Source organism: Engraulis encrasicolus, chromosome 3, assembly GCF_034702125.1.
Source record: "Engraulis encrasicolus isolate BLACKSEA-1 chromosome 3, IST_EnEncr_1.0, whole genome shotgun sequence".
NCBI lineage: Eukaryota > Metazoa > Chordata > Actinopteri > Clupeiformes > Engraulidae > Engraulis > Engraulis encrasicolus.
The window spans coordinates 18135348-18154978 of NC_085859.1; the positions used below are offsets into that span (position 1 = coordinate 18135348).

Consider the following 19631-nt stretch of genomic DNA (forward strand, 5'->3'; position numbering starts at 1 on the left):
TCGATCTCCATACCGCATCAGGACATAGTTCACGTCAATAAATACATGAAACATAAACCTTTGTTATTAGAGGAGACAATTTCACCAGTCTATAGAAGTGACAGTATGAATTTAGCATCAGACAGACAGCAGCCCTTGACTGAACGAGTATTATATGCATTTCCCCTTGTGGCTTAATTGAATTGAATTGAATTGGGCTGGCTGTAGGGGAGGATTGAACATGGTAGATGTTGGCATACGTTTCACGCTGTGGACTTGGAAGAGCTATAGGGGGTTCTGCTTCAGTGTATTTGAAAGTGTCTGGTTGCATCCCCTATAGGGTGTTCTCCTCCAGTCCCTTTGCAAGTGTCTGGTTGCGTGGAGAAGCTCCTTGGGCTTGGCAAAAGAAGCTGCCAGTCCATTAGGTTGTCTGGTGTGTGTGTGTGTGTTTCAGATTGATGTGTGTGTGTGTGTGTGTGTGTGTGTGTGTGTGTGTGTGTGTGTGTGTGTGTGTGTGTGCGTGCGTGCGTGCATGTGAGTGTGTGTGTGTGTGTGCGTGCGTGTGTGTGTGTGTGTGTGTGTGTGTGTGTGTGTGTGTGTGTGTGTGTGTGTGTGTGTGTGTGTGTGTGTGTGTGTGTGTGTGTGTTTCAGATTGATGTGTGTGTGTGTGTGTGTGTGTGTGTGTGTGTGTGTGTGTGTGTGTGTGTGTGTGTGTGTGTGTGTGTGTGTGTTTCAGATTGATGTGTGTATGTGTGCGTGCGTGCGTGCGTGCGTGCGTGTGAGGGCGTGTGTGCGTGTGCGTGCGTGTGTGTATGTGTGCGTGCGTGCGTGCGTGCGTATGAGGGTGGGGGGCCATCTTCAGGGGAGACCTCCTAGAGAGTAGCCAGATGTGTCTGAGGTCTTGTCTCCCGGAGGGCTTTCATCTCCTGCCTGATGTAAGCATGCGCCTCGACTGGCTTGGCTCTGCCCGAGCAGCGCAAAGAGCTCACATCCGTAATGAATTTCAGGCGTGGTAGATTCGCACACTCGCAACTGAGGATTAGCATTTTAATTGATTTAGCCAGTCACACATACACACACACACACACGCACACACACACACACACACACACACACACACACACACACACACACACACACACACACACACACACACACCACCACCACCACCATCACCAAGGTATACATGGCTCAGCTGGGTCTCCTGTCTTCACGCATACAGCAGCTACTTGTTTTGCCTCGACTTCACTTCAGATGGTGGGTGACGTTGCCATCAAGTATTAATCAATAAATAGATCAGTCCACTTCCATTTCATTACGCCTCTTCATAGAAGTGGGGTTTACTTCACTGCACACATTCTCAATCTGCACTTCATTGATTGACTTGTGCACAAATAAGAACAAAAAATCCTGCACTTGATAAAGGGAACAAGTACATTAGTAGCACACTTTGGGCTGGGGCAGTAAGGGATCAATGGTTACGGAGTCATTCTTGGAATTGGAAGGTTGTCGATTCAAATCTCATACCATCAATGGCTGAAGTGTCCTCGAGCAAGGGACCTACACCTGCTCCAGGGACTGAATCCAATACCCTGTGCCTAAATAACTGTGGTAACACTTTATTTTAGGGATACATCTATTAGCACTAATACATACAATGTTCCTGTATAAGTAACTTGTAAGGCATGTACAAAGCAAAATCAAACATTTGTTAGGCATGTATTCGCAAATGTCTTGTTCATGCACAATAAGGGATTTATTACCAATTTAACCTTAGTAAGGACCTAGTAGGCCTTAGCGTTTGCTTAGTACATGCCTTACAAGTTACTTATGCAGGCATTAACATTGTATGCATTAGTGGTAATAGATGTATCCCCAAAATAAAGTGCTACCATAACTGTAAATCTTGTTGGATAAAAGTGTCAGCTATACTGTATGTAATGTCATGTAACAATCTCTTTGAGTACTGTAAGGGGGTGCCTGGGCCTTCGGATCTTTACCTGTCGGCTGCCGTCCCAGGGATGACCTCATACACGTAGACCCCGGATGTCACGTCTTGGAAATCTTTGTCACGTTCCTGCAGCTCCCTGATCAAGCTAGCAGACGAGACGAGAGGCAATTTAGATGTTATCAAGAGACGCTCTCGCGCACCACGTTCGCCACGACGACTCTGATCTCAATCAGCGGTTAAGAGAGAGCCCGTCATATCACTTATTATGATCGATAGCGGCAAGAGCATAATGATTTGTAATCAGTTGTATCTGAGAGTCATTCAATAGAGTCTCGAGATTAAAAACAGGACATTTAAACAGGCTTTATGCACCAAATACAAACACTGTACTCGAGAGATAGCGGCAGATATATGTGTTGTTAAGGCAACCTCATGCCGGTGGATAAATATGACTTACGATGGTGATAACTGAAGCATCCGCACCCCCATATATCTCTTCTTTGGCATCGTCTTTCCTGAAAATGAAAGCTCAGTTTAGCCACATTACACAGGCTTTGATTTGGCAATAAATTCCAAATGCATTTTAAATGTGTTTTTCTATGTACACTGCTGCTACAGTCACATTAGTACTTCCTGCTGCATGTGCCAAAAGTAATAATACTATTTTAACACCCTTTTCATGTATCATAGCTGTCCAATGTTTTCTTCCCCACAAATATGAAACAATGGCACAGTCTTGAATGAGCCCCATCTATGGGCCATCTAAGATGGGCTTTATATTGTGGTATCAATCTGCAGTGGCCACCTTGCGTGATGTCATCAGCTTTGAAGCACATCTGCTTCTGGCACACACTCAAATGGGCCATAGATGATCAAAGTGTTCATGGCAACTGACACACATGCAGTGGGGCTAGGGGCTGAGGGCTGGGGCCAGGGCTGGATTAAAGCACAGGCTAGATATGGCTGCTGCCTAGGGGCTCCCACCTGCTAGTGGGCCCATGATTGTCCAAATGTGAAAAATTTGCAGAATTGTGACAAGATACCATTTTGAAAATTTCATCTGCCATGTTCAGTACAGTCGTTTAACATATTATCCTGAATTCCTAGCTCGTTATTATGACACTGTGGATTATATGTAAATTTGTTGCGAATTTTGCCTTCCGGGGGGGGGGCAACCTAGTGCCTATACTCACAGGGCCGCTGACAGCTTTGGTTAGGCCCGTGGAAAAGTAATCGGACAGACACCCCCCCCCCATATCATGTCATGAGGACCCAAAACTTGGCACCCTTGCTCCCTGGGCCCAGGACAACTGACCCCTCCGTCCCTCCCTGTTGGCCTGGCTCCCTTGCCTACATAGACAGTAACAGCAGTGCTAAGATGTATCCGGTGGCACCTCTTCTTTGCCGGTCGTAGGACTCGGTGAGGAACTGTCTTATTCTGTCGGAGGGGATCGCAAATGAGATGCCGGCGGTGACCTTTAGTGTGTTTATGCCGATGACATCGCCATCCTGGATGAAAGAGAAAAAAACTTGTAAAAAATTAAAGACACAAGAAATGGAGAAACTATGTCAGATCCTTCCGAGCCGTATCACAAACATCTTAGCGAAAAAGAGATAAAGCCATTAGTGACATAATTGGGCCATAATTGCTCTAGACATAAAGTACAAACAAACACTGCTTGTTGTCTGCTTGGGTTATTGCCTCATGCATCTGTGGCGCAGTCTACAAATGATAATCTTCTAATTTTGGCACAAAGCAGAAACAATTAAGCATTGAAAGTGTGACCTTAAAAGGGAGGGGGTGCGGTGGGGGGTGGGGGTGAAACTGAATAAATAAAGCCAGAAATACAACAACCATCAAGCCCTATTTCATTAATTCAGCAGAGAGCTTTTAAGGAGCCAACCAGAAGAATCCTGTATGTATCATCTAACAGTCTAATGGGCTCTCTAAAGAGCACAGTAGGGGTTTGTACATATTCTTTTTTGTTACTTCCTCCTCCTTCCTCCCAATAAAGTGCCTCTGTTATGGATGGAAATAATCAGATACAAGGGTGAAAGTCTTTTCAAGGGCGAGGAATGCAGAGTTTTTTTCTATTTCAAGATCAATAGCAGGAATATAAGAGGTTGCGGGGCATCTATTTGTAGGATGGGAAGTTTCCACATAAGCACACACACACACACACACACACACACACACACACACACACACACACACACACACACACACACACATACACACACACACACACACACGCACACACACACACACACACACACACAGCACTGATGTAAAACCTCAGAGAGACAAGGGAAAGAAATGTGAAATCAAAAGACCTTGAGTAAACAGAATAACAAAATGTATTGTCAATGACAGGGATTATATTGCCTGCTTTGGCTTCTGTTTGAATGGCAATGGCATTTGGAACGTCAAAAAATGAAGTCAAATGTATTTGTGTTAAGTATTTTACAGCCTTTGGTCACAAAGTGACTCATGAGATAGGAAATATAACACTAAGGTCCATACAAAACACAACAGAAAGCGGTAGCATTTCAACAAGTGTAAATACAGATAGATAGCAAAGGGAGGTGAGTGCACTAAGGTATATACAAAACCCCATAGAAACGGGTAGCACTTAACCAAGTGTAAATACCAACAGATAGCATAGGTACGATGCATGAGAGATGCAAGCTGTCTATGGAAAGGTTGTCTACTCTGCATACCTATAGGTGGGTCAATAGCAATTTATTTGTGTAGTCCACCCACAGGCACTCTACCATGGGGTTTAATTTTCTTCAGTGTTGACTAATAACCATAATCAACCCCAGCCTCAACATATGTGACCTTTACAAGACAGAGAGTTATAATAACAAAATGGTCCATTAACCCTTTGAGAAGTATGGATTTTTTCATAGCAGTTCTAGAATTTTACTCGAACATTCTACTGCTCACATAGAATCTGGTGTTAAAAATCCCACCGAGAGTTTGTGACATCATAGTGATAACTCAAATGACCCATTCAATTATCCAAATGCCCATCCTCCCTTGTGCTTGTGGACTTATGATGACGTTGCAAGACGTCACTGACGATAGAATTTAATATCTCGCTGTCCTTTTCTCATATGCAATTGAGATGTGGAATAGGGAAAAGTTCACCAAAAGCTGTTATGCCTAGGCTGAAAGCGGGGAAACGTTGTGAAACTTTGGTTGTCTATTGTGTCTTTTTGTTTTTGTAACTGTATCAGATGCACTGTCAATGGCACAGAACAATCTAGTGTGTATAACCACCCATCAATAGGACTATTGGGTAACGCTTTAGAATAAGGTTCTTCTAATAAGCGTTTATAGTCACTAGTAAGCAGGTAGTAATACCCTTACAATTGCCCAATAACATGCTTATTGACTTTGTTGACATTTTATGAGCTGCTTATTATGTGTTTTTGGTGGTTTATTTTTGTAGTCTTATTATTTACATCGGTACACATATCCATCTTGATATGCTGACTAATACTAGATATGGAGAAGTCACGAAAAAAACCAAATTTTCAAGATGACTGCCATGTGTACCGATTTCCATGCTTTAACTCAAATAAAGTTACTCATCAGATGTTAACAACGTTAATAAGCATGTTAACAAACTTAATAAGCACGTTATTGGGCACTTGTAAGGGTATTACTACTTGCTTACTAGTGACTATAAAGGCTTATTAGAAGAACTTTATTCTAAAGCGTTACCGACTACTGTATTGAAATGAAATGTGACTGGTGGATCATGCAGCAACTGTGAACGGAGAAAGCAAGCCTAACTTGGGTGAGCAGGGGTGAGGGCATGTAATCAAAAGCTCAGTTATCTCAGGTCTATAATTGGGTTCATTGACTAGCCGGACATTTTAGTGAACTCAGTTAGTTGGTTGTTTGACCTGGTTGTGAGAGCAGGCTTGGCCATACTGTGCCCTATAATGAAGAGAATATTGAACTGTGTCCTGTCGCTAGTGTAGGGATTTACAGATTCATAAAGAGAACACTTACCAGGTTAACAAGTGGTCCCCCCGAGTTGCCGTACTACAACAAAAAAGACAGGAGAGCATCGTTGGAAAAAAAATCTTTGCACTAGCATGAAATATCAAATTATGGCAGAGCATTAGGGCACAAAAAGCTTACGGCAAAACAAAGACGTGCCAAAAATATGCTCAAGGACGAAACTAGCGAAGCTACGGTACATTGATGATGGCGTCGGTCTGAATGTATTCCATGTCGGAGTCCTTGAGTCCCAGTTCGTGTCCTCCGCGCTGCGTGGTGCTGATGATGCCCGTGGTGACGGTGTTCTGGAGGGAGAAGGGGCTGCCCACCGCCACCACAAACTCCCCCGGGCGGAGGTCAGAGGAGCGGCCCAGCATCAGCACAGGCAGAGGTCTCTAAAACAGGAGAGCAGAACAAAGCAATGACAGCGTTAAAAAAAAACATTGACACAGCTTTGGTCATGGTTCAAATGGTTAAGGCGTCGTGCTGTCACGCCAGGGACCCCGGACCGGTTCGATTGAGGCCCGAGGTATTTTCTCAACCCTCCCCCATACTGTCTGTCTACCCCACCCCTTCCCTGCCTTCTTTTCACTGTCACTATCAAATAAAGGCATAAAAAGGCCAAAAATAAATTAAAAATAAAAACAATTAAAAAAAGACAATACTGTATTAAAAACATAGTCACAAAGCACCCCCTCCCCCTAAAAAAAACCCTCCATCACCAGCGACAACCATCACATAAATTACTTATCTCCCTCCTCCTGTGGACGAAACCTTAAACTCAGCAATTTTCTTCTTTCTTGGCCTTGTTCATAAAGAATAATCCCTGGCGGGTCCTCTGGACCGGCTCACCACAGGAGCCCACTAGCCCCCCCACCCGCCCCCCCCCCCCCCCCCCCCCCCCCCTCCCCCCCCCCCACTAGCCCCCCCACCCGCCTCCCCCCGCGATCGATCACGTCTCAACCTGTCACGGCCTGTTTCCCCCCCTACCTGCGCGTGCCCAAGGTAGGTAGGGTGCATTTTTATTGCATGCTTTATTGCCATACCCTTGAAGGGCACGACGCTGACTCCCATTAAAGAATGGAGTCGGAACGCAACAACTGGGCTCCGATGAGGCTGCGATGTGCACAGCGTGTACTGTAGGACTTCCATTTGCAGTCACCCATCATTTCACTCACCATTATCTCACCACATTTTTTCCCATTCAAAAAATGTCTTTACTCGAATTAATGTGATTACCAGTCACCAACAAATGTGTAGCGTCTTCAGACAGGCCCACAGCAGTTTTCTTACAAAGCGCTCCAATAATAGACATAGCCCCCCCCATGTGTGTGTGTGTGTGTGTGTGTGTGTGTGTGTGTGTGTGTGTGTGTGTGTGTGTGTGTGTGTGTGTGTGTGTGTGTGTGTGTGTGTGTGTGTGTGTGTGTGTGCATGTGTGTGTGTGTCTTGCCAATGAGGCTGTCACAGCTGTAACAGATGTAGTGTTTTTTACCGAATGCTGAGACAAACTGAAAAGTTTTGAATTTATACGACCAGAACCAATAGCTGCTGGAGAGAAATCAAATGACAAATTGACTGTGTCAAGAGGTGGAATCTAATTTTTGGTCAGCAAAAGCCCTCCCTGCCGTTCGGTCCCCTGGAGTCTCTGCTGGACTGTGTCCGTAAGATTAATTCATTCACCGCCGCTTTGACGTTAGTCACCGATGACAGGCCAACAGTGTAACGAAACGACACAGGCGTGAATTTGAGCGACGTAATAGACACAGGCCAATGTATACGGCACTCAAGGTCCTTGAGCCCTAATTCAAGGTCCTAATTCATATGACATAAAAGTTGAGGCACTCACCTCTGTATCTATTTTAATTAGGGCGATGTCTATTTTTGGGTCCACGTCCTTAACCGTAGCTTTGTACTGCGCACCGTTTTGGAGTTCAACTTTAATGCGCTGCTTGTTGGATAACACATGGGCGTTGGTGACAATGTAACCGTCCTCAGACACCACGAATCCGGATCCACTTGAAACGGGCACGTCCTGGTTCGAGTAGGGCATTCTAAGAAGAGAAACATGAAAGACTGTAACTTGAGGTTTTTCTTGCATTTTTTTAAACAAGCTTAAAGAGGGAGTATGTCATTTCATTTTTTTTGGTAGTTATAGTATGAGTAGTCAGTTTGACCTAGAAAATGACACTTTTCATACATGAAAATGTGAATCTTCTTATTCTCCGTGTTCACCATTTCGAGTTTCCAGTAATAGACATATTTAGCTGCAAAACTTACTGTACTTTGGTCAGAATAGTTAGTTTATCACTCAGTAAATATTCATGAAAAGAACACATTTGTGAATGGGCAGCATACAATTAAAAAGACAAAAGTTACATACTCTCCCTTTAAATTACGTGGAATATTGTCAAGGGTATGTACTGAATGGACTGAAAAAAGTTTCAGCCTCACTGTGAAAATAGGTTGTCATATAGGGACTTGATCTTTGGCCCCTCATAACTGGACTCATGCCATCCATTCTTACATAAGTACGGAGTGCTGTTAGTAGTGTGACCTTTTCGCGACCTCTAACAATTATTCATTTCCATGCCCATATGGTCGGGAGTGTTTTTGCCCAGGTGTGTAGCGCAGGGCAGCATGGGGTGAATTGGAAAGCGGCACACCACCTAACAGTCATCATCTTGACTCACTCGCAGTCGCAACGGTCCCTTAAGTGCTCAAATGATCTTCTACACATAAAGGCTGCAGTAACACCACATACACGCCATATGCTTTTGCGGTCTCATGTGTGTGCTTTCTCCACACAATGAATGATTATGATTATGACAGATTAATCTACCGAAAACACAAAAATCACCCGAGATGTACCACGAAGTGTGGGATCCAGAAGGCAATTATTTTTAATGCAATCAAATGTGCCAAAAAATGTCCAAAATGAGTCGTTTTCATTTACCTACAGATATCAGGGTGTGTTTGAAATTCATGTCCATTCGTTCTCCATAGCTTTCTGCATTACAGGTGCATCTGGGCATATCCTAGTTACTATCACCATATGACCCTCAGTAGTGTGTTTGGAGTTGGGAAGAGGACCCCTGTGGGTTTTTCATATTACCTGCGGAACAGTTCGAGATGGACCACTGCAGGGGCTATCTTGTCTACCACATCTGCAATGAAGTTGAACTTGTAGCGCATGCTGCTTGGATTCTGGGCACCTGGAAGGGAAAGTGTGAAGATGGATTGATATGAGTCCAAATTCAGTGAAAATAAATAATGTAAAAAAGAAGAAAAAAAACCAACCACTCTGCCAACCAGTTATAAGACTCATAAGATTCAGGTAGACCATATCACCAGTGCAACTAGGGGGTAAATGTTACACCATAAATCATTCATAAATCACAATAATCATCATTATTATCAACAGTAAATTTGTCCTCACAGGGGTACACAGGACAAGATGCTGCCTGTTTCCCTCCAATCATAGGCCACCCTCCACGGCCGGTAACTACGCCAAATGTTCATTTGCATTCTCCAAAAAGTGTCATAAAAAAACAAACTGCAGTGTTTCATCAGCAACGGCAGTGTGTTCTGCGGTTTCCTTAGTGTTTCTAGGGCTACCACCCCCAGTGCCAGAGAGGTATCTTCACTGCCGAGGGACACAGAACTGACAGGACCTTTTCTGCACCTCGCTGTTTTACATTGATGGGAGGTGTTTATCACCCAGGCAGCGCCAGCTGTGCAGAGGCTTGTTCCTCCAGGAGGTTATTTGGGACAGCGTGGATACATAGAGTCTGAGTCTTCCCACAGGTGAACCGTTGGCAGCTAACTTCGGCGGGATAATTTCTCTCCATACTCCTTCAGGGGGCCGATTCCTCAACAACTCAGCACAAAATATACCCCTGAAGTATTTTCTGCGCCCCAGCTCTGGGAGTTTACTTTTTAAAGGTGGAGACGTATTTTATTTTTTTCCTACAATACTGTATGCCAAACACATTTACTTCTTTTGCAAACCAGGGACAAGTTTAACCAATTAACACCCACCATGTCTAGGGTTGTGTAGGTGAGAATGTGACTGACAGGGCACACTGGAACGAGATTTGATGAGTGAATAGCAAGACAGTGTTGGTATTGGCAGCCAAAAGGGGCAAGAGATTACTGGTAGCAATGGCAGTACAGGAATATTGGTGTTATGCAAATACTGCCAATGGCATTGATTTGGATGAGAAGAGTCTGTGCTTTGATTTTGCACATGTTCCAGCAGACTTAAATACTACGTAAAGAATGCTTTGGAGCCATACCAACAACATTGCATCACAAACTCTGGCTCTATATGTGCATAACAAATCTTGTTTTTGTTCAGACCTGTGTGTGAAATTGGCAAGGGCCACGAGTGCATGTTCATTCAGCACCTAAATTATACACACGCAACTTCACACATATGCAAAGCAGGGATAGTTTGCCGATGAGCATGGGCAAGGGAATGGTACATCGGTCTGTGGGGATTGCTGATCGTCATGGAATGGGTTTGGGGCTTGGCTATATGCTGTTTTGCTTGCTTTCAGGCACGAGTATCCCCCAAGGCACACCTGTCACAGACAGATGGATGAGTGCAGCTTGGAAAGATGCCAAAATACTGGAATCAGGGAGCACCGAAAAGCACAGACTGGAGACAAGGCAACATGAAATTGCACTGTTTGTAAATGTGTTATAGCTGTATTTGACTGTTCTGAATCTAAAATACACAGATGTAAATGCTCTCTGTTAATTTGGAGTATTTCTGTTTCATTTGAAAATTTGTTTTTGGGGTGTAACTGAAAAGTTACACTAAGGTGACTAACCTGACTTTGACTTAGCAGTCAAATGGGAAATTTTCTGGCCTGACTTATGTTAGTCGAGCCATTTTGTTTCTCTCCCCATCAGATATTGACATGCTTGAACAAGCTTTCTAATCAAGGACTGATGATTGCTATGTGTTCCTGTGGTGACAGTCCCCCTGTATTTTTCTCTCGCACTGGCAATTTTAGAATTTTTGGAAAAGGCTCTGGCGTCACCGTGAGGTAATGAAGAACAATCCCATGTAGAGAGATGCCCTACCATGCGCTGCGCATTTTCTCTTTCTAATTACACGGCTTCTCCTCTCTCTCGCTGAGGAGCTCACTATGTGCGCTAAACTTCAGGACGCGTGTGATTAATCTTTCTAATTACCTCATTCTTTTATTGGGGCGCTCTCCCCTTCCTGCAACATCACGCAGGGCTCTGAGCGAGAGAAAAAAAAAAAGCTAAAGGGAGCCATGGGGTGAGAGCACATGAGACATGTTACTGCCTGCTCTGGCAGATAAGACTGACTCTCTCTCTCTCTCTCTCTCTCTCTCTCTCTCTCTCTCTCTCTCTCTCTCTCTCTCTCTCTCTCTCTCTCTCTCTCTTTCTCTCTCTTCCTGAGGAGAAAAACATGCTTCTGTGTGCATGCATACACTAATTCAGCTGCAGTGACAGCTACTGCATTGTGCTCATGTTATCCTGCAACATTTCTGTAACGCGAAATAGCCTGCTGTATGTATGGTCTAATGGTTGAGGTAATTGTGTGTGAGCAAGTGTAACACACACACACACACACGCACGCACGCACGCACACGCGCACACACACACACACACACACACACACACACACACACACACACACACACACACACACACACACACACACACACACACACACATTGTTTTGACAAATCTGCCCCAGTACTGTGAAGAAAACCATGTCAATCCAACAACAACAGGCATGGAGCAGCACGCATGCACACATGTAGACATTTAGGCCTACCTGACGGGAAAACACAGGTATTGCTGTCATTTTGTCCAAACAGGCCCCCAGAAATTCATTTCAAGATGTCTTCACACATCATATCATATAGCCGAAATAGCAATATGGTACTGATGAGATCTACCCACAACTCATTTCCATTTCATAATATTATGCAAATGCACAGCCTACTCTCTCGATTTTCCAAGAAATCTGCCGCAAAGTTAGAGTGAGATACAGTAAGGTTGATCACTGCATGACATTTCAGATCTTTTTAAACGAATTGGGCTTTTGTGTAGGAGGAAAACGTTTCTTCCACTATGTTTGTGTAGCCTATTAACTTTAATATAAAGCCAATATAATAGGCCTACATATAATAACTGCTGTTTAGTAGTTTCACACACCTGCTTCGCATGGGCCCTTCTGTATCAAAATCACCGAGGGGGTACCACTGACTTCAGCTCGTCGGTTTTCGGCTCTTAGACGACAGAGGCTCGGGTAAGTTCTCCCATCGCTACCACATACTGATTCTGTGGCGCTGCACACGCAGACGCCTCGGGATTTGCGCTTTCCGGTGGAGTGTTCACAAGTCAGTCCATCACCGCACACACCGTGGCCTCTGTCCCCGCAGAGGTCTCCTTCTCCGGCGCCACAAACTGTACAGCAGCCGCAGTCATCCTTCACTACACCATAGTAACATGACTCTGGTTGCGGTGCGCACCGGGATTCATCGCACACTTGTGGACACACCGTTTGCCGCTTCTTCAAAGACCTACAGTGTGCCAACGTGGCAAGATACATGAAAAATACAACTTTGAGCATGGCTACTGTTTCACGATACTGGAACAAAAGAATCCAAAGAATGCTGTTTGTATCCAGCAGGTATTTCCTTCGGCTATTCAGGTCTGTTTCATCCTTCTAGTGCAGTTTGAAAGTCCAAGAAATGTGCCAAACATTTAAAAAACTCTAATAAAATGCAAAGGTGGTAAACAACTGTTTCTGACCCACACTCAAGAGCGACGTGCGTGCAGATGTCGCCTCTGGAGAAAAGAAGCATTTTCCTCAAAGGTCACTTTTGATTAGCACAAGCACCGCGCGCTGTGGTGCACGTGAAGGTTTCATGGAATGTCTTGTGAGGGAGAGCAATCACAAACTTTAGGAGGGGCACGACTTTCCCCCTCCAATGTAAGTTAGCCTACAGCAGTTTGAGTTTGCGTGACTGACTGAGGTGTAGTATCATAAAATGTTTCAAGACTCATTTGAGATACATTGATAGAATGACAGATTCATCATCGTCCAACTTTACAACTGTATTAAGTCATTCGTCATCTGAATTCACCAAGCATTAAAACTACTAAACATCTGCTTTCATCAGATTCAGTAACATCACGCCGAGCATTCTGGCATTGTGTTGTTTCTTGCCCTCTGTTGACCTCATCTCTTGAATCTATCTATCTCATCTAAAAAGTCTGTAGGGCATTGGTTGCATAGGCCTACAAATGCTTTACTTTGCGGCTTTTTACACTTGTTTTATTATATGTTCAATATACATATGCATTTTGTATTGGTTCAATGTGATAGGCCTACATTAATGGTGATTTAACTAATTTCAGTTCTTAAAACACATCAATCCTTCACCATTTCCTCACTTTATTCCAACACATTTCCATACAAATTTCTTTTTTTCCCCATTCAAAGCAGCTTATAGAGTATTGTTGCAATTCCTTGGTAGGATGCAATGGGTTGGATTTGAACAAGCAACCCTCTGAACGACTAGTTCCTTGGCCATTTGGCCATAATGCCATGGTCACCCATTGGCTTTGGACCATCGCACGGCAGCAATTGACAGAGCTACTCTATTGACTCATTTCATCCCAACATAATCTGAAAAAGTTTGTGTCATCTCATCTCCGCATATAATGTAGTTTTAAAACTATTTAGTTGAATAGCAAGGTGATCATTTAACAGTGGATCTCATTTTATTCAGTGTAGCTTATGGGGCTTATTGACAGGTTTCCATGACTGTAACAAGGTTCATGAATCCACTTCAGAGCAATAATATAGCTGAAGTCCTTTGTGATTTTTGCACTGCTGCCTTTTATATCAACTCCTGTTAACTCCCAGAACATTTCCCCATGCATATCTGGAACAGTTGTGACATTATCATGAAAAGGTTTGTGACTGGATAACAAGATTCCTACTATTTTATGTTGCGGATGTTCCGTTTATTAATTGGGTGTAGCAGAGAAGAGGTTAAAGCAAAGTGAAAGCAAGTACTGCACACTGAGCATGTAATTAGCAAAACAGATGGACAGGGAAAGTAAGTTTTAAAAGGACTGTTTAATAACCGTGTTCTATGAAAGTCACACTGACTTCATGCCTGTTAATGAGAAACACAGAATGGAGAGAGAGAGAGCGAGAGAGAGAGAGAGAGAGAGAGAGAGAGAGAGAGAGAGAGAGAGAGAGAGAGAGAGAGAGCCCTTGCAATTTTGACGGTAGTTAGGAGCCTAACATTAGACAGTCCAACCAGTTTTGACACTTTTTCTTTCTTTTATTTATTTTCAACCAAAACCTATGGTTCTGAAGCACTTTTCTGATGCAGCAATTATATGCAGGCTGACTTTTCTGTTCATGCAGCAGTCTTCATCTGCCGATTAGGCACCATCATGTCAGTTCTCAGCAGTCAGACTTGTTTTGTTTGGAAATCATGTGGAAGAAAGTTGATAACAGATTGTGTTTTTTCAATATAAGATGCGGGATGAAAAGACAGAGAGATGTATTTGGAGCTTTGAAACAGTCATAGAAATATATCAACTTTTGAAAGAGCCGTTTCATTTCTCTTCCTTTTGCCTCTTGCCAATGAGGTGAATGAGTTGGCGGCAGCACACCGAAAATCTCAGTAGCAGGCATCTGGGTCTGGCATATAGCCACCGCTGAGGTATTGTTGTTGTTATTTAAACGCTTTTTAAAAAAGCATCCAAAACAGACCATAAGCATTGGCATAGTATACAGAGAGCAAGGTCAGTGGTTTATTATTTCTGCATCCATAAAGAAGTTACGGAAAGGGGGGATACGGAAATACGGAAATTATTCGTGGACTGCTGCTGTACCAGGGAAGGAGGAATTATACCTGCAGTTTTTCATCCATCTTAAATCTGTTTTCCATCCGTCCTAACAGCTGCGTGAATTACTAGAAGTCCTGCGCGAATGGCCCACCGGGGACAGGGCCCCGACTAAGCCAAGGTTGTTTACCGAGGGGGTATGATGTTTTCCCCATTTCCATTAATCACAATGCAAGCAGGCCGCGCGTGTAGCATATAGGCACAGATCAGGAGACGTCTGAGGCGTTGCGTTTCACTCAAGCACTCTGACATATTGCAGTGGGGCGCTGCATATACATCACTTGTGTAGCCCTCCCTCCCAACGCGTTTGAGCCGCACAGCAAGCAGCAGATGAGTTTATATAAGGCCGTAATGAATGGCTGTAAACAGAGCCAATATGTTGCAGTCCAAATATGGTACCCTTGTTAAGCTACTAACACATGTTAACACAATGCACAATAAATGTATATACCCTATAGAGATGGTTCAGCTTGGAAAACAGCTGTCATGATTGTTCAGATTGGAAAAGGGCATGGGGTCACAGGCGGCTATCAGCTTGGTAATTCATGATTCTCTTAAGAGCATCCCTTCTGATGATTAAGCAGAATAAGAGGTCTCACAGACATACAGACTTAGATTGGCTCCACTTCAGGGCATTCCTTGAAGCCGTTTTGTTCTTGTCTTACTTACTGGAGCAGGGTGTTGTACGGCAAGATTGGTTAGTGTGTCCACATTTGCACAGCAGTTGCAATTGGCTCGTCTGACCAACACTGGCAAAGCTTCTGTTGCATGAGCCTGTGTTGAGTTTTTTTTATCCCCCCAGCCTGAATTCTCTATCTCAGACTCAAGAGACAAATGGTGGTCATTAGTCTAGAAAATGAAGAACTGGGCTGGGTATATCAACCTAGTCCTAAAGGACCTTTAAGAAGTTCAAGCCATGAGCTGGTCACTATGACTCTGAGATTCAGTGAGACCGTATTTGTTTACCATTAAAGCATTGCCTTTTAGGACAATGAACATACAGTATTACAGTAAAGTTTATAATGCTAACATTTTTCACTGATTTTAATTTGTTATTGTAAGAAGGACAACATGGCAATAATTTAATACATCAATAGTTTCTACTCTACTCTCTACTCTACTCTACTCTACTCTACTCTAGTTCATGTAGGCCTACCGTATACAAATCGGCATATCATGTCATGACATTGTAAAAACAAAGCCAACTCTGGGGCGATAAAGTTAAAAACAATCTCCCCGGACAGAGAACAACAAAGTAGCAATGATAAGGCTTTAGTATAGTAGTCTGAAGCCGCTTTCAGATTGCCCTGCAATCTTGGAAGTGTTACACCTTCCTTTCCAGAGATGTGCTGTTAGTGCCCCTATGTAGAAGTTGCTCTTGACTTTTGGCCAAGTTTGCCTTGTCAGAGGCCTTGTTAAAATTGTACTCCGCCAGGCCTAGCACCAGGTGTGCTGGTCGAGGGGATGGCGCACCTTAAACATGCCCTTGGCACTGACATTATGCAACCGCGGTGCTGTAGCAGCAGGCTCTGGAATAGCTAAAGCGAGCACTGCATAACAGGGAGAGGTCTTAAAAGCCAGTGAACTTCGCCCTATGGGAGCCGTGTAAATACACCTGTGACGTGTGGCCTTCTAGCTTTGCACGAGGAGATGAGAATTTACCAACTGAAGCCTCCGTGAGCTTTGAGGGCCCCCTGGTTAGAGAGAGAGGCAGTTGCATGGAGACAAGATGGGATGTAGGATGGTGAAGGATTGGGGGGATGTGAGGAACAAACAGTAAGGTAAATGGGTAACACTTTACAGTTTTTTTCAATTGCTAACAAGCGCTTACCCATACTTTGGATACTTTTTCTAAACTCTTAACACAGACTACCACCTACCAAGCACAATTGGCCAAACTGTTCATTTTCTTCTCAAAAGCACACACTGTTAAATATACACAAAGAAATGCATTCATTGACTGCTAATTGTGTGAAAAAGGCACGTAATGTGTCAACTGTATGGCAATGGAAAGCCCTTGGTGTGCTAACTGTATTAAGAGTTTTGCAAATGTCGCTGAGGTTTGGACAAAAGCTTGTTAGCAATTGTAAAAAACTGTAGGCCTATTTTAGGTTACACATGTTGGCCAGTACTACATGCAGTGATGGGCAACCTGGACTCAGATGCTGCACTCCAGTGCCACACAGTCCCAATTACCTGCCTAGTCTTACCTGTCCAATTAGGGCATTTGGACAGGTAAAACCAGGCCATTTGGAATCAATATCACTGGATTGTCGCATTTGAGGCATCCAGAATCCAGGTTGCCCATCACTGCTCACTATCTGTATAAGTGACTTATGTCATGTGCTTACAGCAAAAATCAATCATTTGTTTGGTGTGTACTCACAAATTTCTTGTTCATTGGCAATACTGCCTTTATTACATATATCATTGTGATAAGGACCCTGTAAGCCCTAAGTCACGCATGCAGACAGTAATTAAGCACGAATGACTTGGCCCTACCGTGGCGCAAATGGTAGGGCACTCGTTTGCTATGCGGCCGGCCTGGGTTCAATTCCCGGCCTGGCTCCTTTGCTGTCCCTTCCCCATCTCTCGCTCCCCACTCGCTTCCTGTCATAACCTTACTATCCGATCAAATGAAGGCAAAAAGGCCAAAAAAATAACATGAATGACTTGCTGTGCATGAGTCCTAAAATAAAGTGTTACTAAAGGAATCAGGTGTAACAGAATAACTTATAGTAATGAATAGTGGAAAGGCTCAAACCTTTCTTCCTGCTATTCCAAAAGTATAATGGAGGGGGAAAGTAATGCTAAAATATTAAGATAGTTTAGAGTGTGTATCTCTCTTTCTTTGTTAACAGCAGGCTCAGATGTCTGCTATTTTTTTCCTAACAGAGCTAACCACTTGTATTTCTGAAATAGGATTCTTGTTGGGCTCTTGTTGAACGTTTTCCACAAAACAAAACAATCAAATCAAATAGAAAGTAAGACAAATAGTAAGAGTAGTTAACAAAAGAAGTTGAGCAAGTATACTTGAGATAACAACTGAACTCCCAAGCCAAATTACCAAAAATTCTGTTCCATGGGCTCCATCCCCCAAAGCCAAGAGAAGTGAAAAAATCTCGCTATTGAAGTCCCCTGTTATTTCAGTGCTCATGCAGGTCCTCTCTCTGTGTCTCTGCCACTAAAGACATGGTTGGATTTCAATGTCACATAGTTTCTGGGGGAAGGACCAAAATGAAAAAAAAAGAAGAAAAAAAACGGAGAGAAAAAAAACCTACGTTCCACATGCATGAAGGTGAACTTTAGCTGTATAACTGCATATTTCTCCAACTTTACCATCTGCGCTCATCCCCCTACTCCAACTGTATTACACTGCTCTCCGAGTGCTCATAATTCATAAGCTCACCGTAAAGTTGGAGGGAAATAATAAGCTTCTAAGCCGCCTTGGTGCAATTTTCTGATCAGAGGCAACCTACTTGTGAAAGTTCAGAGTCGTTTGAAATGAACTTTTTTCCCCTTTTTTCTGAGGTAATTGCAGCACGCATTCTTCTGGAGAAAATTGTGAAGGCCTCGCCCAGTGGCCAGCATGCCGCAGAGCGCTTGGTAGGGGGGATCGTCTTCTAAGGCAAACGTGCACACAAAAAAACCTCAATGCTAATACAATGCAACCACGCCACCCCACACTGTGCCAATAGATCTGAGACTGATTTACATGAAATTAATGGACTCCAAGAGCGAGGATCGGGGCAGGAGAAAGGAAATGTGTGACACGATGCATACAGTAGGCTCTCTGTTGCTTCCTCCTCCTGTATACGCAGGGTGGAAATTAATTTTTTTAACACGTTTTATAAATATATATATATTTTTTTATATTACCATTGTTATTATTCAAGCCGTGGTTTTGCCACCTACGATCTAGGACAGTGTTTCCCAACCTTTTTAGTCTTGTGTACCCCCCAAGCTTTTTCGGTGTGCCTTGAGTACCCCCTAAGTCAAGTTCTATATAGCTTTCTCTATCCCAATGTAACTAAGCTCCAAATATTTGTTAAAATTGCATTTTCCAAGTACCCCCTGCAGTGTGCTCGCGTTCCCCTAGTGGTACACGTACCCCTGGTTGGGAAACACTGATCTAGGACCACTGTGAAGCTTCACGACTTTTCTTTCAAAGCGCCATTTTTTTAACGAGATGAGGCGGATGCGATGTGGAGATGTGAAGATGTGAGGATGTGAAAGGAAGCAGTCATGTGAATATGCAATATCACACGGGCCTATGTCTGTGCCTGACAATGAAACATTCAGAATATTTCATCATCACTTAAGAAAAGAAAGATCGCAATAGCAGAGAGACGTCATTTTTCGTGCAATGGGAGGGAGACATCTTATCATTTTCCTTGCCTTCCACCTTTACCTGGCCATCTGCACTCGTCTGTCATGTCTGACTGTGGCCGGGTCTATGCATTTTTGGACCCCTATGCAAAATAAAGACATGGGGCCCTCTTGGAATTACATGTAATTTTGCTGACATTTAGCCATGATAGGGCTGACTGTTGGGGGGGGCCCACAGTGGGGGCCTAGGCAATTGCCTATTTTGTCTACTGGGACAACCGGCCCTTGATTCCAGATAACGGAAGCATGGGACTCCAGTGTGTCCAAGACTTTTTCAACCATGACAGTGAAGTGACACACGGTGGCATTTTAATAGGTCATTCCAGTGCTACGACTTCACCAGTCACTCATCTCATTTCCGCTGTTTTTTTTTCT

General features: G+C 43.6%; 1 protein-coding gene across 1 annotated transcript in view; it reads right to left on the reverse strand.

Moving 5' to 3' along the window:
• htra4 (HtrA serine peptidase 4) overlaps positions 1-12773 on the reverse strand; it is a 13691-nt gene extending 918 nt beyond the window's left edge. The window contains exons 1-8 of the mRNA XM_063194341.1: positions 12150-12773; positions 9061-9160; positions 7795-7999; positions 6149-6343; positions 5958-5990; positions 3325-3439; positions 2388-2445; positions 1980-2075 (exon numbers count right to left, since the gene is read on the reverse strand). Coding sequence (XP_063050411.1) covers positions 1980-2075; positions 2388-2445; positions 3325-3439; positions 5958-5990; positions 6149-6343; positions 7795-7999; positions 9061-9160; positions 12150-12567 — 1220 coding nt within the window. The 5' untranslated portion in view covers positions 12568-12773. The remainder of the gene's footprint in view (positions 1-1979; positions 2076-2387; positions 2446-3324; positions 3440-5957; positions 5991-6148; positions 6344-7794; positions 8000-9060; positions 9161-12149) is intronic.
• Positions 12774-19631: the final 6858 nt, after the last annotated feature.